The sequence below is a fragment of the Onychostruthus taczanowskii genome, unplaced genomic scaffold (genome assembly GCF_017590055.1).
Source record: "Onychostruthus taczanowskii isolate IOZ18803 unplaced genomic scaffold, ASM1759005v1 scaffold15, whole genome shotgun sequence".
NCBI classification, from domain to species: Eukaryota; Metazoa; Chordata; class Aves; order Passeriformes; family Passeridae; genus Onychostruthus; species Onychostruthus taczanowskii.
Genome location: NW_024498685.1, coordinates 13,626,563 through 13,649,218, shown reverse-complemented (window position 1 = coordinate 13,649,218; position 22,656 = coordinate 13,626,563). Strand labels below are relative to the sequence as shown.

General features: G+C 41.3%; 1 protein-coding gene across 2 annotated transcripts; it reads right to left on the bottom strand.

The window, feature by feature from the left end:
- Window positions 1–942: 942 nt before the first annotated feature.
- LOC121332782 (solute carrier organic anion transporter family member 1C1-like) lies at window positions 943–20,058 on the bottom strand. Of its 2 annotated transcripts, XM_041398579.1 has the most exons (14): window positions 19,930–20,058; window positions 16,852–16,993; window positions 15,917–16,049; window positions 15,177–15,298; window positions 14,712–14,858; window positions 13,554–13,652; window positions 12,102–12,347; window positions 11,064–11,228; window positions 9,240–9,435; window positions 8,096–8,261; window positions 7,071–7,252; window positions 3,470–3,534; window positions 2,185–2,302; window positions 943–1,165 (listed from the first exon to the last, which is right to left on the bottom strand). In XM_041398579.1, exons 1-14 carry the CDS (start codon window positions 20,056–20,058, stop codon window positions 943–945), a joined length of 2,133 nt encoding a protein of 710 aa, XP_041254513.1. The 2 variants fall into 2 exon arrangements, with proteins under 2 accessions (XP_041254513.1, XP_041254514.1); XM_041398580.1 differs by lacking the exon at window positions 14,712–14,858.
- Window positions 20,059–22,656: the final 2,598 nt, after the last annotated feature.

Sequence of the window (22,656 nt, the reverse complement as noted above, 5' to 3'; positions counted from 1 at the left end):
ATAATTAATATCAAATATTGACAAAGCCCCAAAAATATCTTAGTTTCAGCTAGAAAATACAATAAATTAAAAGGAAAAGCCCCAAGTCACCTGGTCTTTTAATTAATTTTAATTTTATTTTTCCCAAGCTGTCTCATCATAGCTTTTTAAAATATAAATCATATGTATCTTGCATAATTTTGTTATTACATCATAAAGTGCATGGAATTATTTAGTACACTGAGTACTAGCAAGTAGCAAGAAACTGCTGGAAATCTAAAAAAGCTCTATTTTCATTCCAGTTTCCTTTGGATGGTACTCTTGTGGCCTCTTTGTAACAACAACTTCTACTGCTGATCGATGTGCTGTAACAAAACCTACTGGAAAAACGGATTCCTAACCACAACACTCGACATCCTAGGTGTTATGGATTGAACTCATGGGGTGCCCAGAGCCTGTGGCTGAGTTTTTCCTTCCATTTTTCCTTCCTCCTGCCCCGTGCCTCGCTGTTGGCCAGGACGGGCTCCGTGCTGGAGATCCCTCCACCTTCCAGGTGGCCAAGTCGGGTTTGGTGCCCTGGCTGCTCTTGGCTGGTGCCATGGCAGAGGGAGCAGCCTCCCCTCACACCCAGGGGGACACCGAGGGGCAGCAGCAGCTCTGGCAGCTCCGTGAGCAGGGAGGGAGCTCAGGGGCAGCCGCAAAAACGGTGTCTGGGTGAGGGCACAGCTGCACCTCCCCAGCCGGAGGAAATCCCCTCACTCGGCAGAAAAAAATGGTGAGCAGTGTTTTTAGAGCTGTTCACGTGCTAAAAAATTGGTGGTCTTTGCTTTTTGGGGTTCACAGTGAAAATTGAAAGAGGGTGAACATTTTCAGGGTGGCTACTAAGATACTGCTTCACTGATGATAGATTTTTGCCTGGAACACCACTCACTGGGTAAAATCACGGTGGAGATCTCAGTTTTCCTAAAGTCTGGTCTCCTTTTCTGGCCAGTAAGTTGACTGAATTAACTGGTCACTATGGACAAAATTATCTTTTCTGCTCTTTGTCCCACAGGCGCCTCTCTCCCCGTTGGCTGAGAGGATCTCATCTTGTGGAGAAGACCTTTTTCGGAGAACCCAAAGGACAGCAACACTGAAGAAAATGGACACCGTGCCCAAGACCAAAGTCAGCCCCAGGTACACATACCTGAGAGAGAAATGATTGATCAGAGCCCATGTCAAAGGCAACACGCCACCAGAAGGCATCAAGGACACATTCATCTTTTCATCAGGTAAGGCTGGCTAAGGAACCTTCAGTCAAGGGGGTGATTCAGGAGAGGGGAGTTTGTCAGCTCGCCCAGAGCAGGTAGAGAGAGGTCTGTGCTCAAGAAAGCATCTCAGGCATTGGCTGACCTCCACCCCAAAGTGCCTCAGTAAGAATAGCACTAATATTTTTGGGGCAGTTACTCTATTTTTTAATATATAAACAGGACCGGTGATGACAAGACCATTTGATGGCATTTTGGCTTTACAGGCATAATGACAGCAACAACAGCAGCAACAATGACATCATAATGTTTTATTAGCAAAAGAGTCCCAGCTGAGATTTTGCTCTTTCCTTCAAGTTTTCAAACCAAGTTGTACCCTTCTCTCATGTTTATTTTCCTTGGGGTGGGAGAAGGGACAACCTGTTCTCCCATTTTCCTCTTACCACTGTTATTCCATTCTTCATTTCTGGAGAAGCCTTTCACAAATGCAGTTCAGACAATTACTGTCCTCTAGCAATAAATTGATAAAGACAACTTTGCACTTAAGCCTCTAGATAAGCCAAGCATGTTTTGTGGCACCTTTGCCTTGCATTTTTTGATCCAGCTCCAACATGGAGAAAATTTAGGTTTAATAACACATTATGACAGCAGAGATATTGAAATCTGAGGGAAGCTTTAGCATAAAATTGAGGTTTCAACACAACTCTTTTTTGGTGAATTATTTGGTGATAATTGTTTCCAGCTGATACTGAAACAAGATGATCTGCCCTTCCCCCCGAAAAAGAGATTGAATCAAAAGAGTGAAATGTGAGCATTATTGTTAATATTGTTAGTCAGAGTTTTTCAATCAGTTTCAAATCTTTCACTCAAATTTTCCAGCAGAAATTCTTCTACCAGTGCCAGGTGTAGAGGTACTTGAAGAACAAAAGGTAAAGAACAAATGGAGAAGAGCTGTTACCTGAGAGCACTGGAGTCATAGAGTCTGCACGCTCCTCTTCCCCCACATCTTTTGCTTCCCCATTTCAGGCAAGCGGTGTCTATGGCTACTCCAAAATACACCGGGGCTGGAATCCCCGCTGGGTGTATTCAACAAACAAACAGAGGTAAGAAATTTACTTTCCAGGGTGATCAGTTTTGATCTAGAGGCAGGTTCATGCAGAACATTCAGTAATACACTCTGACAGCAATGACACTTGCACACTGTTTGCTGGTTGGGAAAGACGTGCCTTGTGCTGCCCAGGCACACACCACCCTTTCCTCCCTGTGGGAAGCCAGGAAAACATGACAAAACATCAAAAAGCCTGTGGAAGTCCCTGGAAGGAGTCCTGGCCATGGTTTGGTTTCCTCACCCTGCGGGACACCTCTGGGGGAAAAAAAAAATTGGAGATAATTCTCCTTTCTTGAGAGCAATGGAGCCTGTCCAGCCTGGATGTAGGGATGTCCTTTGTGTTGGGTGGGGATGAGAAGGGACAGAGACAGTGGGGCTGCAGGAATCCTCCAAGTATCTTGAGATCCCACTGTGGCAGGGGCAAACCTACTGCAGCTCTTGGGGCTGATGGGAAGGAAAAGCCTTTTTACGCATGCTGATGGGGACATCCTGCACTCTGTGTCACCTGGGCTGCTGGAGGAGAATGTAAGCCTGGAGAGAAAATTCTGGCCTGCAAAGGTGTAAGAAAGAAGCCAGCAGCTTGCTTTGATGTAATCTCACCCAGTTCATCTAACTCTGCTCAGGTAAATAGGACACTTTCTTCTTGCTATTTTTTTTCCATGAAGACCTAGAGGATTTTAGAATTTCCAGTTCATTATGTTACCCTTGATTTCAGGTGGCTCTACCGTGAGGCTGCAGTGAACCCTGTCCCCAGGCACACCTGTAGTCAGTCACATTAATTCCCTTAGAAACTAATGAATGTATGCCTGAAAAGCAATCACAAATTCTCAGCCACAGCTGTTCTATTACACTTGCTGCTGAGTAAGGGGACAAAATGTAATTTTGATGTTAGCTTCATAATCTACAGGATCACATCTCTATAAATATTTGCCTTGTGTATTTTAATTATGCCTAAGATATAATTATGTGATTTATGAAGTACAAAGCAACTTCCTTTTTCCAACCTTTTTTTTTTAATCATATGATATCTATTTGCAGATAGACACTGTTCTTGCCAACAATCAAAGCTTAATTCTAAGATAAATGATTAGTGAGGGGTGTATTAAAACTGACTCAGGAGCACAAATGGACTTACCAAGTACTCTTATTGCCAGGGTATAGATACCAAGTGCAAATGATTTCAAGTGGGGTTTAATGCACCTGAAAATAATAATAATAATAAAAGAGGTGTTAACTAGCAATAAAGCATCAGGTGTGTAGAATTAGAATACAAATAGAAAGCAGGAGAAAGGAAAGAAACTTGACCTTTTCCTCTTTAATGTCATGGACTTTGACCAAACTGCTGAAATATGTAAAAAGGGTGATAAAAACAGAACAGCATCTAGAAATTCTGAACATCTATATTCAACATTTTAGGATGGTTGTGGATTTTCAGATGATATCTTAGGTGTTACTAACATAAGACAAGAAAACTGCTAATGAAATCATGCACCCATTGGATGGTTTTATTCAGTCAGGTGCTCCCTGAAATTCAGGATCAAGTCCCAGGCTAGTACAAGGTATTTAAGCACTCACTTTTCATTACACCTATCTAGATCAGGATCACACCTCCTGCAAAGGTAAATCCTCCAGGCCATTCTCTGACAGAGCATTTTTGCGTTTGGACCCTGCTGAGATTGCAGGGTGAGTCCCACACACATCCAGCTCTTCTGGCTCCAGATGAGCCCTGCTCCAGCCTTGGATCATCACCCTGGCTCCTTGAGGGAGGGGAGGTGGTGGGCAGGGGAACAGCAGGCTGTGCATGGAGCCTCTCAGACTGACAGGAATCACCTCTCCCCCACCAGCTGCTCCAACCTGCTGTTCCTCCAGAAGGTACCAGACTACTACAGTGCCTAATCCAGCACAAATCGGGCATATGTTTGATTTTGGCAAGTGGTAGTACCAGTCACATGGTCAAACAAGGACATTTTTGGTCTGTGGGGTAACACATATATCAATATGGTGATTAATAAAACTTTTGTCACAGTCATATTCAATAGAAATCATTAAAAAATGAACTGGGCTGAAATTCAGTTTGTCACTGTGGATGAACATAGCACTCTGGAGATGCAGTCTCTGAACTAGGGTGGACCCTGCTCCTGCAAAAATTAATGTAATTGGGAATATGTTTTAAAAAATAATAAAGACGTTTCAGAATTAACTCTATTGTTCCTCTCCAGGGGTAGTTTTCAACACTTTATTCTCTAATGCCCTGGCCATGGATTATCACCACACAATCTGTTGATTGTGGCTTATACAAGCACTGCCATCTAGGAGGGCATGACTGTAAAATGACTTTAAGTTGGAAGAACAATGTCTTGCTCCCCTACTAGACACCTGCTCCACAAGCACTCCTCAGCCTAGAGTCCCTCTAAACAAATCTGAGGGCATAGAAAGCAAAAAGTGGAAAATAAAACCAATAACTGGATGTTTGATATGTGTTCCACAGGATTTATATCCTCCAAAAAAATATTCGCCTTCAGATGAAAAAAAAAATTGTTTTATTCTTTGTATTGTCTTTGCAAGGAAACAGGAGCTCTTTGTGATCCTGAGTGATAGCCAGACCTCTTAGGGAGATCTGAGACTTCCTTTTCACTGCCTAATCCCCTGCTATTAATAGCTGGTGCTTGAACAACAGCTATCTGAACTGCAGGGCTTTTTTCTCAAAAATTTCAGGGCTTTCCCAAGTTCTTTGGCTACTGTAATTACACTAATACCACCAAAATGACATTTCAGCAATTGACTTGGTCACCAGCTGTAAGCGTATTTTAATGGCTTCAGTGTGCAAACCATCAAAGTAAATGTCACTATATCTTATAGGCTTTTAGGGATTTAGCTGCTTTTGTCCTCCATGGCAGGTGCAATGATATCTGCTCATCTGAAAACATCAGCTTGCTTAAGTGCTGGAATCTTAACAGAGATGACTGAATATTGAATATTTTTTAAAAGTGATCATTGGAAAAAATACATAATGAAACCTGAAACTTGACCTTGGGGCTATTTGTGTCAAGGAAAATTTATTTTCCTTCTGGTAACAGAAGCACACCTTCAGTTCAGCCAGATTTTTTGAGAAAGTTAGTCGGTGATGGATTTCAAAAAAGACAAAAGCAAGCCTGAGCTTAAAGTGGAGCTGTGTCCATAGGTCACTTGCAGTGCAGGAGAAAAAAAATAAAAAAGGATTGAACTGACTGAAACATGTTTTATTTAGCTGCACATCAAAGGTGGGTGCCTCCAATCCAGCAGGGAAACACAAAACTTCTCAGTTTCAGTTAAATGTCTCTCAAAGTGAAATGATTTTCAACAGCAATAAAAGCATTGGAGCAGAACCAATAAAACTTTTCTGATTTCATGTAAGACAGTGGTTTAGAAAGAAAACCTTCCTAAGCTTTTCTGACTAAATGGATTAAGCAGCAAGACACCAAGAGCAAGTTCTTAGGGTTGAGAAGGGTAGGCAGCTCCATGTGATTTGAGCTAGCACATGTTCACTTATAAACATCTCCCAAACACTCAATTTTTTATGCAGTGGAGACAAGAAGAAAGCAGGAGGTTGAGCATGGCTGCCACAATTTTGAGGCCCTGTTAGATACCAGTTCTGCACATTTTCCACCAGGTGTTTTATGGATAGAAGGAAGATTTGATGTAGAGGGAAAGGAGCTCTGTGCCCATATTTATCCAGCATGTCAGAAGCAACCACAGAGAGCAATCTGGCACAAACCCTGAGGCTCTGCTGCAAGCTCTCCACTCATGAATCATCCTCATCCTGGCACAGGGACAGCTCAGTTGTGCAGGAGCTTCAGTAAAAATGGTCTAAAATGGATTACAGAGTGATTGTTCTTGGAGAGAGCCCTCGGGGAGAGAGAGATGCTGTGAGGTTTTGCAGCACTCAGTGGTAACCCTGCAAGGTGTGTGAGGAAAGCTGTGCAGCTTGTGTGCACCTCACTGGCAGAGTTTGTGCAGGGCTGTGGAGAAGGATCCTCTCCTCAGCCATTTCTCAAAGTCTCTGTGTGAATATTTATTCTGGTTCAAGGACTGTGATGGGACTGTAGCTGAAATCACAATTCTTTATTTAGGTTTTTCTATGTTCAGCCAGTTCTGACACTGGCATGGTCCATGTGCTACAGATACCAGCAATGAGACAGGGCCTGGTCCAGACAATTGAATTCAAAACCAAAGAGAATTTGGGAGCAAGAAAACACAGCTATAATACTAAAGATTAGTTAGACTGGATTTACTCCTGTTTTGTTTGAGAAGTAGAATGTGCCCATCTGGAAATAATTTGGAAAAAGGAACTGAGAAGGAAAGGTTTCCAAAACAGAGCAGAGCAGGACTTTGAATCCAAACATTGCAAGTAGCTGACAAAAATCCAGATTAAGCACTTGTAGTATTAAATGTTTTTGCACTTGCTAAAATTAGCTTCAAAGCTTACAGTGATGGACAAATAGTTCCAGCAGTTAAATATGCACTGGGACAAGCATTTAATAAATCTGTGATTAGGAAACAGGAAAAAAAATCTCATGCTAAAACGATCATTAAAACAATGAGAAAAATCTGGGAGAGAACAATTATATGGAATATGCCACCTTGCATAGCTGCAAAACATTTCCCAATACTAGGAATAGCAGGAGGGGAGGGAGTACCAGTCACATGTGAAAACACTTTGAAAACATTTGGCAGTGCTAGCAGGAATTATTTCTTACCTTAGAAGCAGTATGTATCCAGGTGTGCCACCTACTGACAAAGTGTATGAAGTGATAACTGATATTACCAGAAAATACAGAAACATTTTGGGACACTCCTTTCCTTTTTGACATGGTCCCACCACAGCTGAGGAGCTTTGTGAAGATTCAAAGGTTCTCACGCAGCTGCAGTTAAAAAATACCTGGAAGAGAGCAGACAAAAGTGGATGAAAACCTAAATGGTGGAGAAATGGATGTTTAGGAATTGCACATTCTGGATGGCTGAAAGTTTAAGTCCAAAGTGGGAAATGTTTTATAAAAGGAAAAGGTTTATATAATGAAGGAGAAAATTATAAAGTATCTACTGTTGATTAATCTAGTTATTAGGGTTTTTTCCAACAGTAGCCAACAGTTAAAAAAAAAAACAAAACCTCCAACATTCTCTGCTTGTGATTTCTGGCAACAGCAAAGCGAAAAAATTTTAAATTTGGTTTCCAGACTGCTAAAAATCCCTGGGGACTTCAGGGCTGAAGAGGATGTGCTGTGCTCAGTTTAAATCCACTTTGACAGACCTGGATGTATCAGAAAAATGATCCCACCTCACATGGAAATGAAGGATTTTGTGGTGTTTTCCCAGTGCTGTGTATCAGAAAGAAAGATCCCACCTCACAGAGAAATGAAGGATTGTCTTATGCCTTGTATCAGAAAGAAAGATCCCACTTCACAGAGAAATAAAGGATTGCCTTACGGTGTTTCTCCCAGTGCATTGTACCAGAAAGAAAGATCCCACCTCAAATAGAAACGAAGGATTGTCTTATGCCTTGTATCAGAAAGAAAGATCCCACTTCACAGAGAAATAAAGGATTGTCTTATGGTGTTTCTCCCAGTGCATTGTATCAGAAAGAAAGATCCCACCTCAAATGGAAATGAAGGATTGTCTTATGCCTTGTATCAGAAAGAATGATCCCAGCTCACAGGGAAATGAAGGATTTTATGGTGTTTTTCCCTGTGCTGTGTATCAGAAAGAAAGAGGAGGATTGCCTTACGGTGTTTTTCCCGGTGCCGTTGGACGTGCGGCAGCCGGCGAGGCAGGCGGACACGTAGGTAACCCCATTGTCCCCACAGATGGGATCCCAGTCATTCCTGGAACAGGAGCAGCCTGAGTTGCACTCTGAAAACAGGGCTTGCTCGTGGTCACTCATCGGTTTAGCTCTGTGGAAAAAAGAGAAGCTGCAGAGGTGCTGCCCAGCAGATGTGAACCACGGAAAACCATGAGGCCAGGATCACCTCCAGGGTGATGCTCTCTGCCAGGAGCACCTGGCCACACCTTCCCTCTGTAGCCCATAAAAGTTTGTCTCTTCACATCCACACAGCAGTGTAAATCCTCATTTCTCTTTTATCCAAAGGTTTTCACACTATCACACTACCAAGATAAATCTTTACTTTATTAAGAGGGACGACTAACAATTTATATTAATGCATTTTCTCAGATTTTCTAAGGTTTTAGTTATGCAGCTTTAACACAACAAGTGGCACAGAAAGGAGTGAGTTACTCAGGGAAAATGGTCTCTGTAGAAGTCAGCAAGGAACTGATCAGAATGGGATCCATCCAAACTGAGAGTCTGATACCTTACATGACAACTCTGCCAAATTCAGTCATCAGACACCAGTGGAGCAGCTGCTGTGAGTCAGTGCTGGAAACTCCTCCCAAAAAGTTAGTTTTACAGAGTAATAGTATGGGTAAAATGTTAGCCTCAGGTATAACTCATGGTTAACATCATGGTTAATCCATGAATCCTCATGTTTTGCATTCAAAGGCTATTAAATGCCATTCATTGTTCAGTGGCACACAAAGGCAAGAAACAATTAATTGAACCTCTTCCCCCCTACTGAGTTACTCACATTTCCAGGAATCACTGGGCTCAAAGGATGGGTCCCATGGCAATAGTAATTAAAAAGTAATCAGAAAAATAATCTGCACTTGTGACATAAACCCCACCGGTTTATGCCACAATCGTGAGAGGGCCATGACACAACACCCGCTGTAACAGAGTGGTTTCCACCGATTTGAATCACATTTCTGGGAAGCACATTCAGGTCAGCCACTCTCTTTTCAACAAGACCTACTTTGTGAAACAAAATGAGGAAGGAGCTGGGTTTGCAGAAGCCCTTTCTGCCCTGCCAGCATACCCGTGGTAGGACACGGTCAGCCCGGCCACCTCCGAGTTCCCGCAGCCCATGGCAAACAACGAGAGCAGCAAAAGGTAACCAAAGAAAGATGATCCCAGGGAAAGCTTTGCAGCCCCTACAACACCGACTCCGAACCTCTTCATGATCAGTCCTCCAGAGAATATGCCAAAGGCCACAGCAGGAATGTTAATAAGACCTGAAATCAAACAGAAAATTCTGTATTGATGAAAACCCCAGCTCAAAGGACTAACCTTGTCAGCCACAAAAACAGCTGCAGCAATCCGATGAAGGAGCAAAACATAAAAGATCTTCAGTGAGGGCATCTCATTTTGTCCAGACTTAGACTGATCCTTGGAGTGTTACAAAGGTGCTGGGACCTTAGGTGCTTTGTAAAACTTACTCCCAAGGTCGTGTTTTATGCTGGTTCTTTGACAGAGAGATTATGGATAAAGTTTAGATAATGCTCTTCCAATTTCTTAAGCTAGGTGTTTTTTTCCACAATTAGTTTGCCAGTGGAGTCATCTGCTGATTCCTAGAGGACAAATTTAGTTTTATCTAATGTTATGAGAGCCAGAGCAAGACCTGCCTTTTAATTTTTTTTTATTGCTTCAAATTGCTCTGACAATTTTGATATCTCAGATTGTGATAGAAACTGGTTTTGTTTTGTTTTGTTTTGTTTTGTTTTAAAGAAGAAGAAAGTAAAAGAGGTTGTGAAAGAGAAATAAGAACTGTGAGTTTGAGTCAGCCCTCAGGTTTCCTAAGAAGGGTGGATTTGGAGAGAAAGGAAAAGGAGGAAGAAAAATCACCTTATTGCAGGGACAGCCACTCAGCAGGATCCTTCCCTAACCAAGCCATCACACACTCTCTGTTGGATACAGTCCCTGTGCTCAGAGAAATCAAATGGTTCTTAATCCTCACTCAGTTTGCACATACCTGAAAGCTTAGCTCCAGAAAATATTTAAATACAATGAGAAGTACTATACTGAATGTAGGGATTGTTTTCTGGACTTTCTTTGGCCATCAACTGTACTTGAAGATTTCTCCTCGCTTTGAGGAGTTTCGTGCCAGGAAATTCCAGCTTCTATCTTGAAGGGAATTAACATAGCACAATGGATCATTACAGCTTTTCTGCACATATATACCTCTGTTGCTGTGCAACTAATGCTGCTCTGGAACGAGGCAGTTCCCTCTGGGGTGGGGAGATGTAAACCTCTTTGCTGTTAATGCTATTGAAGCCCTGGACCTCTGGAGCTGAACCCAGAATTGGGCAGTCCAGTCCACCCTCATGAAGTCAGCTACAAAAATGTTGATTTCTGTAACCCAAAGGCTGAAGCAGCTTTTCTCTCTTGTGCTGTAAGGGACAGCTTGGGATATGACTTGTCTCCCTTTTATTTAACACCAATCTCTGCAGAGAGTCACCCACAGCACCCACTGAACTGATTTTTTTTTTTTTTTTGTTGAAATAAATGGGAAGCCATAAAGGCATCAGATCTGTCTGATGAATAAATTTATGTAAAATATTTTTAAATTATTTCTCAATTATTTTCTTGCATTGTACATAAATTACTTTTCAAATTTCCAGTGAAATGGGAATTAAGATATCAAATCTTGTAAACTTTTGCAGTAACTCCTGCATAGATAAACTCAGAGTTAGTTAGTGCTAAAGCAGAAATGAAATAACTTACCTTCTATGAGCTAATACTTAAAGTCAGACAAGGAAGGAGAAGAAATGAACATACCCTAAAAAAATACATTTTTTCTACATGTATACGCCACTTCTAAAATGTCCATTTTAAAGATATCAAGAAGCAGATATAGCATTACCTATAACAAAGTTAGTTTTTGAAGATGTCTGCCCATACTGTTGCTCAATATACTTTGGCTTATATGTCACCATGCCAATTAAAGAATTGAACTGAATAATACTTGCACACAAATACAGAATGTAAACTGGATTCCCAAAGAGGTTCTTCAGTGATGGCAAGAAGTCTGCAAGAAAAAACAGCAGAAATAACAAGCGGGCCAGAGAGAGAATAACAGCTGTGAGTAATGCTTTGTAACGTGTGCCCCTTCCAAAAAATCCAAAACTGCAAAACATTTCAGAGGGAATCTGTGAAGTACCCTGCTGAAGTTCCTAACAGCTCCCCCATTTCTGGAGGGAGGAACAGTGGAGCAAAGCACTAAGCATTAATTCCCCAGAAGAGATCTCTTGTTTTAAACACCTTCTTTCCATCATAAACCAGGAATGATTTGGTTTCTATGTGTCCTCAACAGCCACAGCACTATTTGGCTTAATTTGGGACAAAGAGTGCTCAGCACAGCTGACAGTAAGCACAGACAAATTGAGGTGCACATTCAGTTTCTGAGGGAAAATGCTTTTGGCAAAGCACAGCCAAAATATGGAAATGCAGTTGTGCAAACCAGCTCCTGTCTAAATCCAGACAGCCTCCTCTAGTACTGTAGCTGCTCTGTGCCCATCTATATTCTGATCAGATATTGTACATGGTTTCCTAACTCATGAACTTACAGGAAAAAATAATTAGCAAAAACCAAGGGTTGGGGTTTTTTTGAGCACCACTTCTGCAACAGTCACTACATGTGAATGAAATTTTTTTGCAGAGCTTCATGGTATGTGCTGGGCCACTATTGTAATTTTATAAATCTCAGCCATTTCTCATGCAATAGCAAGTCCAGGGAACACTGAAGAGACCTTTTTGTGTGTACTGTGGAGCTGAAGAGTGAAAGGGAACAACCTTAATTCTGAGACCATTAAAATAGGGACTCAGAAAGTATAAAAATTTTAAGTCTGAAAGCCTTTGAGAGAAAAACTCAACAATCAGGAAGAAAACTCAAGTGATTTGCCTTTTGCCATCTCTGCAAGCTTTGCTTGCTGCCAAGAGGAGGTGCCTTGGTCCTTGTTCTCCTCAGTGATGAACTTGGAGTGCTCAGAAGAGGTGCTGGAGTCCTTCCTGCCCTCGGGCCTGGGGAGGTGCCTGGGCAGGAACCAGAAGGGGATGCCAGCCAGGATGCTGATCACTCCAGCTATCAGGTAGCCCAGCCACCATGCCCCCACCCACTGCACGTCCTTGGGGCTGATCGTGACGCTGTCTGCAGAAAGTGGAAAAGAGGAAAGAAATAAATGTAGGGATGTGCCCCTGTTGATGGAGTGACAAAATTATCCTTTATCTCCTAAAAAAGGAAAAAAGCCCAGAAATTTCTCTCCTCAATTAGGTAAAAAGACATCTCATAGGACCTTGGGGACTTCACCTCAAACTAAAGGATAGCAAACTGGACAGAAGCCAAAAAGTCCTGCCTAAGCAATTCACTAGAAAAATAAGAGAACAAAGAAACAAATCGCTTTTGTGAGGTGTTTTACCAGGAGCAAGGACCTCTTGCCCCTACCTCGGTTTTTCTCTGTAAAGAGCTTTGTTATTTTGGCTTTTATTAAAACTTTTCTGTTTCCAACACTGCCACAGAAGCCATCCTGCTGATTTGATGCCATCTGAGGTGGCTGAGCTATCTTGGGTGTGATATAGATCTCCAAGAGCTCGTAAGACCTGGCTGGAGGAGACCTTTATATCAAATAAACACATCTGGAGGACATGTGCTGCTAAAAAGGAAGGTGGGTTTGCAGGGTGGGTTTTCCATCTAGGTCTAGCTGTGCTCTGTGTCTCTGTGGGTGTTTTACAGGAGCAGCTGTGGGGACATGCTGAGGACTCACTGATTGCTGGGGCACAACAGCAGCCTGGCCCTGACCCTGCTGTGCCACTTGCACATCCCCAGAGGTGCTGCAAGCACCAGCACGTGGAGCAGTCCAGGTGGCCACTCACTTGCTCCCAGCCAGGCTGTTCTGCACAAAAACCCCAGGAAAAAACCTGTTTTCCTCCTGATTTTTTTTTTTTTAATTATTGTTTTTGCAGAAGAGCAAGCAGGAGATTTGAACCCTGCCAAAACACTTTTCTAGTCAACAACAGGATATTAAAAAGGCACATGCAGGATCCTGAGCCTCAGTCCTGTTTCCTCCTGGCTCCCAAGATCTCCCCAGAGCTTCCTTACCAGAGCATCTCTTGGAGGCACCTGCTGCAGACCTGCTGGGGCTGAGGAAGAGTCAGACCTCCTTCTTCCTCTACACCCATCCTCCTTGCCAGCCTATTCTGCATGGACCCCCACACTGCTGTCATCATTTCATTTCACAGAGTGCCCACTCTGCCCCTGGTAGCCCCTCATGCCTAGCAGATAACCAGAGAGTTCTTGGCCAAAAATAAGCATTTAGGAGCCTGACTGGGTTTTTAAAGCCTGAGTGCTCTGACTTACCCAGATCCACAAAGCCAATGTCAACGTAAAGTTTGGCACACAGGGATCCCAGGAGAAAGCCAAATATTGGCCCTATGATTGCCACTGTCTGCACACAGCCTGGAAGGGAAAACAGGGGATTGTTACACTCCTGAGCTAAAAAAGGGCACTGGTTCTTCTGCATCTGACAGCAGATTGTGATGGGCAGCAAGAGAGACACAGTCACACATACTGAAATATTTCCAAGAAGAAAAAAAGTCATCAATAAAATTTTCCCCACTATGATGACACTTTTTATTGTTATCCAATTAAAGAGAATTATATTCAGACTGAAGGAAAAATTGTCAGCAAACTGAATGGCCTGAACTCAATAGCAGCAGCAATCCACAATTGCTAGAAATGCTTTAGCTGACAAGACTAAAGTAACTGGGGAGCAAAGGTCATTTTTTAAAGTTAACTGATCACTTTTAGTTGAGGTAGGCCCTGAAGAGGCTGAGAAACCACTTTGCTTTATTTTCCACTGTTAATATGTTTCAATACACCCTCAGCCAAACTTTCTGAATACTTTGAATTTGAAAAAATTCACCTAGAAATCTGGGAAGACTGAATCTTTTACAGAGAGAATCTGATTTTTTGCCTTCTGCCTGGCTGGAAACTTGTCAGGAGCAGATGCTGATGAGATAAGACTTTTTGGTAATACTTCAGGTGAATGTGCAGCCATCAGACAATGAACACAAAAAACCAGTGATCCCAACTTCCTAAAGCTTCAGTACTATTGTTTATAATCCCACATGAATCTGGAGGGAATGTTTTGAGTGCCCACTGAAACTCTATTTTAAGTGCTTAAAAGAGTGCCTGTTTTTATCACTTTCCAGAGAACTGAATGTGCACAGAAGCTCAGCAGTCCACATCCAGAAGAATTAGGAAGATTAGGATAACAGCAGGAACCCAAGGTCAAATTCTTTCACCAAATTAAGATAATGGAACTGTGCTGGTATAATTAAATGGGAACTTGGTCCCTTGAGTGTACATGACTGTTAAATAAACTTTAATATTGGAAATTATGCAAACAAAACAATCAGGGCAAGTTAATTCAATAACATTCATTCCATTATTCAGAACGACTCAGTTTCCTCTGGGGAGAAATCCATTAGGAAAAGGAAATTATATTTATTTTACCAATATATAAGGCAGCATTCTCTTCAACAGCATAATCATCGATGTATGCAATTCCCAGGGGCTGGATAGGGGTTTCACCTATTCCACGCAGAAGGTTTCCAAGTAAAACATAGATCCACATGGAAGAGCCTGCTTCCTTTTCACACCCTGTGTGCACAACAAGAGACAGCAACGATGTGTTTGTAGTAACAGTTTGACACTGAAAGCTCAGGCCTCCTAAAATACTTCTGTTGTGGGAGAAACAGTAGGAAAACTGTGAAATAGCTTAAGGTAGAAAATTCCTTAGCATGAGCTGCCTCAAAGATAGTACAGTTTTGCTGGTTTTATAAATTTGCCACCACAACCCTTTTTAGACAACTCTTTCACTTCCTTCATATCAAAACTGGTATCTCCTGACAGAAAGATTTGGGAAACATTAATGACAGCAAGTACTACCAGCCCAGGTTTAACAGAGACAATTCTCACCTGCATTTATTTTTGCTGGAGATTTCTCCAAGGCTGAGAGTGGAGTCTGGCTTTTGTCCTGCAGACATGGAGAGAGGCTGACAGTCGAATTGATGGTGGAAGGGAATCTTTCATACCTGTATCTGTTTGGAAAACAAAGTTGTATTTATTCATAAGAACTGATGAGAAAAAGCAAGCAGATCTGTAACTACCAGACAGTGCTATAGCACTTGAATGCAAATTTCATCTGCATCCATAAGAATCCATCTGGATCCATTGCCAGTGGTGGTTTTCAGGGGACAAACAGAGCTCTCTTTGTACTGCAGCTGTACATGAGATTGTCCCATTGGTTCTTTTTGCAAAGGTGATTAATTTCAGTTTAACAGGCACTTTACTGTGATACATGAATTTGGACTAAGAGATTATCAGACACTGGTGTATCCTCTGGCTCGTACTGAGATTGTCCTCCTGAGTTTAGTCACCACTTTATTGTCATTTCAGCAATTCCTAAACCACACCAAAATGTGGCCAGTCAAGATCAGAGACTAATTTTAAAAAAAGCTGATTACAACTGAAAAGAGTATACATATTAAATTATTTGCTCTACAGTAATAAATCCTTTCACACACACAAAAAAAATATTAAGTAACCACATCCCCATATGCCTATTTCTATCATCATAACCAATGCCTAAATGTTTTAGGGAGCTGCTATTCAGTGTGCACAGCCCAGCTGGAAAACAGGGATCACTTTGCACTTACCTTCCCATGAAGAACTGGGGCATTGCAATTAGGAATGTTCCAGCTGACATAATTAAGCAGCCTGCTCCAATTATTCTTGGCCTGTGAAGCTTTGCTCCAAAGTAGCTCACTAGAATTATGATTAGGAGGTTCCCTTTGAGAGTACAAAAGGAAAGCTGAGTTTTACTGCTTGTTGATAAGAGATCCCCTAAAAGAACAATTCCCAGTATGTAGTAAGGCACTGATTTCAGGGAGACAGGGCTAGAGGGGATGGCCTTTCTCCTTCTTTCCAGGCATTCTGCAGGAGCCCAATGCCTTCTGTGACAGGAAAACCATAAACCTTTGGATAAACAGCTGGAAAAGAGGAGAAAGCCTGTGCCAGCTGAAGAGAGCAAATGACCAGAAAAGCAGAAAAAGGAGGAATCAAACAGAGTTTTACACACTTAGGCTAAGATTTCATTCCTATGAGTACCACAGTCCACTGAACACCCATGAGATAAATTCAGTGATCTGAAGTTGTAAGAGACAAAGGCATGCTGGAAACCTCAGTGTGAGAGGGAAGGAGAGGGACTGGACAGGAAATGTGGATTACAGTTAGAGGTTTGTCCCCCTGCTGCTTAACAGATCACAAAGGACAAACACTTGTGGGGGAGGTGGATTTCTGCCTGCAGAAATCCGTGCAGGAAAATTCTCATTCAACACTTCAAACATCTATTAGTATGAATTAGCCACGTGCTTAGCTTATCAAATTACAATTCTTTTTATGTCTATGCTGAATTGATTGTGTTAGCAACCTTATCCTACTGAAAATCATGCTGATAGTCCCACTTATTTTTACCAGGTGAATCTTGCTCAGTTTTAAGTTTCAGGGAGATTAATGCAATTATTCTTCAGAACAAACTGCATGACTCCTTTTTTTTTTCCTGAAAATAAAAATAGCTTTCTATAGCACGTACCAATTTCAAAACTTCCATCAATAACACCAACCAAAGAGGAAGGGATGTCAAATCTTCTTTCTATTTGTGTGATAGTGCTTTTTAGGTAACTTCCTGACAGTGCTTTAGCAAAATAAACAAAAGACAATGCACCAAGAAATATCTGTGAAAAAAAGACAGTGATTAAAATCAGGCAGTACAGAAGAGATATGAATTATTTTTAAACATGTTCTGCATTCCTACCTCTTCTTTTGCCAAATGGCCAAAACAATATTTCTCCTATTTCTTATTAAATGCTAGATTACTGATTTGTTAATCTCTTATGAACAATATTGATAAAAACTGAATTGACCCTCAACCATTGCTAATTTCAGGTAGATGTCAAAGCTACTGCTCTGTTGAAAGACAGAAACCTGTGATTTTCTCAGGAGGGAGCATCTTACCCAGTAACCACATGGGTAAATGCTAGGTGTGGCTTGGTGGGGAGGTGAGTTTTTGAACATTTTAAAATATGTTACATGTTCTGTGAGATGAACCTGCCAGGCAACTCTCTCCCAGGCTCATCCTTCCCCTACAAGCTCTCCTGCAGTCTCTAACACGTGCATTTTCCTCAGAGTGCATTTTGCACCTTCTCCCCTCCTGTTGTTTTGCAGAAGCAGTTTTCTCTTTGCTATCACTGCATCTGTTTCAGCACATCCTTCTGAACCAGCAGTGGGCTTTGGAAATCAAACTCCATCTCCCTTCACAGTGCTTTGGTATGTACCTCAAAGGTACAGACTGAGCCCCTTTCCCACAAAATTCACCTGGTCTGAAGTGCATGTGGTGGGAGTGCAGGGTCCTTAGAGGGAACTCTTTGTTCCTGCAGATTTATTGCCTCAATCTGCCCTCACTGAATGCAGCCCCGTTGAGTTTATGTGCTCCACAGATACTCCCACACAGTGGAATAGGTCATGGAAACCACAACTTTGCTTTCTACCTTCAGATACAGGAGGTGTTGACTCCAAATGAAAACAAATATGGATGTTTTGTGTAAAACCCACAAAGAAGTTAAGAGGGACTTAAACCTTAACGTTAAGGTTTTATTTGCATAGGAGTCTAGAACCTTGTGCTGCTCCTTAATCCTCTCTGACAATCACACTCCCAGCAAGCAGCTGCTCTGAGCAATGTACTCACCTCCAGTGCAAATCTCACAACATCTCATCTGACAGGGCACAGTGGCAATAACATCACTGCTGAATGCAAATTCTTGTGTTAAGGTTCAGATATATCTCTGTGTCACTTTATCCAGGGCTGTTTATCCCTCCTTCAAAAACAGTTGTGGGTAAATAAGCACATACAAACCCTCTCTGGGTCTTTTTCCCTACAGCAGCATCTCTCAAAAGACTCTCCAGTACAAATATTATCATAATTTACATTTCCTGTATGCTTATGCCCTTGGATTTTAAATAGCAATGTGACAGCACATAGGGTTTTTTTCAGGAAAATTGTATAGGTAAACTACAACTTAAAAAGCTTCTGGATGTCTTTGGCACAAATTTTTTTAACTGGGATTTTTCTGTCCCAGGTGTGCAGAGGTGGAAAGACACTCCTGAGTTAGGGCTGGGACAGAGAGGTACAGGTGATTTCACATTCTTCTCTGGTTTGTCAGTGCTTGTAAGCAGATATTTCACCACATATTTCTGGTTAAAGAAGGCAATTTTAAGACACAGAAAGGTTGATAAATGGTAAAAATAACCTGTTATATCTGTTTATTGTTTTCTTAACACATTAGGCAAAACCTGAAGAAGACTTCTTCATGACTTGGACATATCTTTAGTAATTTCAGTCTGACTCAGCAAGACCTAATCAGAACTCAAAAAGTCTTAGTTCACCAAAAAAAGAGAGAGGTCGTCTTAGTTCCTACATATATACATTATATCATATCATATAATATATCTTAGTTCCTAGATACACATTAGTAATATCAGTTTAATAATGTCATCCTAGAAGACACAACTTCTTTAAAGAGAAAGAAACTGAGCTGAAATAATTTTTTTTTTCAATTTCTGGAGCTAATAAACTGATTCCTGACTGGCTAATCTGTGATTGAAATTTTTTTCATTGAGGGAATTGGGTTATCATTGTAGCAAATGGAGAAGAAATGACAGAATTATATTACGGTACAAAATTTATTTAATACAACTCATCCTCCATTTCAAAACAAAACCATTCAAAAGTTACAGACTTCAGGGCAACTATTGCTCATTTCACTGGCTGTACTGGGAGCTGGATTAATACCTGAAAGAAGATGTGTGTTTGAGTGAGTGGAAAAAAACAACAGAAATAAAGACTGTGCACCATGAAAAGAACGAGGCAAGGCCGAAAACTCATTTTCCGTGTAACTCAAATCATCTCACCATTGCATGGTGATTTTGAGACCTCACCAGGAGAGTGCCAGCCTGTTGGGAAAGAGGCAGAGGCAGCAGGCAGAGCTTTGTGCTGCCCGCTGTGCACCATGCCCCACCAGGTAGGCACAGCCACATCGTGAAGCTCAGAGCAGGGACGTCCCTGCTCCAGCAAAAACTTCTGGGGGCTGAGAGAGGTGTAGATAAAGTGGTGATAGTGCTGCAGTTTCAAAGTCACCTCATGCAAGTTCTCTTGAATGAGGAGCATTACAATCATGCTTTAATAATACAGCACTCGAAACACACAGACCATAACACAATATTAGTTTGGAGACCCCAGTGGAATACCACGGCTGCTACCTTAAAAAAGCAACCTGCACTCACAGCTGCCTGTGGCATCTGTCTGCCAGTGCCCTGTTCTCAGCTTCAGGTGGAGCAATAAGGAAGATAGAGGGACTTTTTAGGATGGGTCTTGAAGATCTCACAATATGCAAGCCTCAGCCAACAAATTATATTTGATGACTGCCAAACATTAGGCAAATACGGATCTGAAGATTTTCTTGTGAATTAGAAATGCATCTAATAATTTCATACTGACTTAACATGACATAATCAGAATTTAAAAAGAGATCATTCATTAAAAAAAAAATAAAAAGAGAGATTTTATAAGATTTTCTAGATTCCCTACTGGAATATTCAAAAGCTCTTACTCTACCTTTATACCTCCACAACACGACTGCTTTTCCTTGGATGAGGATGATTCGGATTTGAATGAAGATCGGTCCACGGGCAGGATTGTGTTGTTTGAGAAAAAGTGAGTATTTTCTTTTGATGAAATCTCCATGATGGTATCCTCTGCCTCTAAAGCAGAAAACATGGAGAACACTTTTAAAGGGCATCCCATTAGCTCAGCCTCAAAAGCTCATCATGTGACAGCAACACCCCGCTGGACTGTTTTCCCAACAACAGCAATTACCAAACTTTACAACAGAATCTGACCAGTGCACTGGATGTTTAATTATGGAAATTTGCAATCCACTTGCATATAATAATGGAGATTAAATCATACTCAGCAAACAGCCATCATCTTCGTTCTCTGGCTATCATCAATGTGATTTCATTAAACATTTGGCCAAGTATTGCCAGCAGACTAAACAAAGCTCATTATCATTTTAAACTACATTTCTGAAGTCTACATGTAAATTCACGTTTCTGGATGTGACCAGGTTTGCAGAGATTTCTCAGTGCTGATCTCTGAGTTTCCCATATATCTGGGACATGAAGTAATTAGATCAAAGGAAATCTATCCCCGTTAATGAGGCACTTGAATTGTTTTAGATGGAAACATTAGCTCTAATCGTCTGATTTCAGCTAATGAGTTACACAAGAATAAAGAGGTTTAGTTCCCTTTACCATTTTACATAGAGTCTTAGGGCTCAGTGGTCAATTGTTTCGGGGAAAAATGTGAATTTGCTTCTTTGCAGGTAAATACAAAGAAGTAAAGAAAAACTAAATACTGCACTTTGAAAACAAAAGGTACCAGCAGTTCTTAAATCTCTGCAGTTACATACTGCAGTACTTAGTTCTTAATTTCAATCCCTAAATTAGATCTGAAAATATGTATGAAATCAGCTTCTGTGTTCACTTTTAGGCAGTCCTGTGTTTTACAGAACACTGCCTGAAAATATAAATAGGAAAAGTTCCTGTTCTCTCATGTTTGCCTGAAGAAACAGATCTTACACCATGGTTTTATGTATATATCTATATAAACAGATATTTATATAGATGGATGCATGTGTTTCCATGGCTTCCCAAACAGGCACCTGTTTTACCAGAAATACAGGTGAAAATAACAAAAGTATATCTTTAGATGCTAAGATTTGCTCAGAGGCTGTTCTTATATGAACAAGACAAAAGGACTTTGTGAAGCCAAAATTTTCACCAAGATCTCTCCATCATTTAAAATAAGATCTGTGACTACATATAATAGAAATATTTGCATTTCACATTGTCCTGGCAGGAACTCTAATGTATTTCCTTATCAACATCAAGGAATGCTGGGATTTTTTTGTAAGAAGAAAATAATTTTTTTTTGTGCTTGCTGAACACTCATTGCACCTCTTCCTGTTCTGCTTCTAATTTTCTTGATGTCTTGGGAAAAGTCTTCTTTTGAACCTGAACCCTACTTTTGAACCTGTACAATGGAGAAAACCAGCATGTGCCTCAGAGCATAAATTCTTTTATGACAATCACATGAGGTGAGCTGCCATGTAAGCACATCAAATAGCCTCTACTCTAAGGCTTGAAACGCTCTGCATATTTACAGCAATTTTGGAATGAAAAAAAAAACCCCAAACCTGGAAGAGGAAAACATATGCACCACAGCTCAGTGAATTGTCCTCATCTCTGAGCAAAGCACCTCCCAGCTAGAGAAGATGGGCAGAGGTGTAGAGGGTCTCCTCCACTGCACCACACATGCAGCATTGGTCAGAACACACAAAAATTGCTGTGGTGGTGTGGGTGTGGTGGAATATGATAAACTGAGGCTTGACAGCAGCATGCAAGGTCGTGTTCCACTGAGCTGAAACAAATCTCAAACGGACAGCAGAGCTCAAACAGCACTTATGCTCACGTTATTACAGTATAAAAATTGTTAACATTTATTGTCTGACTGTCAAATTGAAGAGTGCAAGGAAGGCCTGACGTCCATGCAGGTTTGAATATATCCCCAGGTATATATACAGATATCTACAGGCTTTAATATCTACAGGATATATATATATGTATAATATATATCCCCAGCTGCTCTTGAGGCATGGCTTAAAGGAGGTTGGTAGTTTTCAGAGCCACCTGCAGCCATGTATCTCAGAGCATCAGTCTGGTTGCCCTGACAATTTTCTGATGGAAAATTTAACACAAGACAGAGCACAGGGAAATGTGCCCAGCTGAACCACAGCCAGCTGCACTGCTAGTTTTGATCCTTCCTCTTTGGTGCAACCAGAACACACAGGGCTGATTCACTGTAATCACAGATTTGCCACTCAGATTCTTTTGGCACTGTTGGTGTTACAGTGGGACTAGTCCTAATAGTCTGTCAGTTCCAGTGGGAGGGGAGGGACATCTCTGGTTCTATCCAAGGATGGCCTCAGGTTGTTACCATACCATATTTCTCTGGTGACATAGAAAATGAGGACAGAGAATGCCTAAACATTTCCTTTCCAAACATGGCAGGAATGCCAGAAAAATGTAACCATAGAATCATAGAATTGTTTAGGTTGGAAAAGACCCCTAAGACCATTGAGTCCATCTGTAGACCCAGCACTGAGAGTCCACCACTAAACTCTGTCCATGAGTGACACATCCATCCATCTTTTAAAAATACCTCCCAGGATGGTGACTCAAGCAATTCACTGGGCAGCCCGTTCCAGGCCTTGACAACCCT

What these genes read in the sequence shown, in the direction of transcription:
- LOC121332782 (XM_041398579.1), bottom strand. Translation starts at nt 20,058, where the DNA reads ATGGAGATTTCATCAAAAGAAAATACTCACTTTTTCTCAAACAACACA. An exon ending in GAATGCTGCCTTATATATTG is followed by an intron (nt 13,653 to 14,711) that starts GTAAAATAAATA and finishes TTTCCCTTCCAG; the next exon opens with GCTGTGTGCAGACAGTGGCA. An exon ending in CTGACCGTGTCCTACCACGG is followed by an intron (nt 8,262 to 9,239) that starts GTATGCTGGCAG and finishes TTTTTTCCACAG; the next exon opens with AGCTAAACCGATGAGTGACC.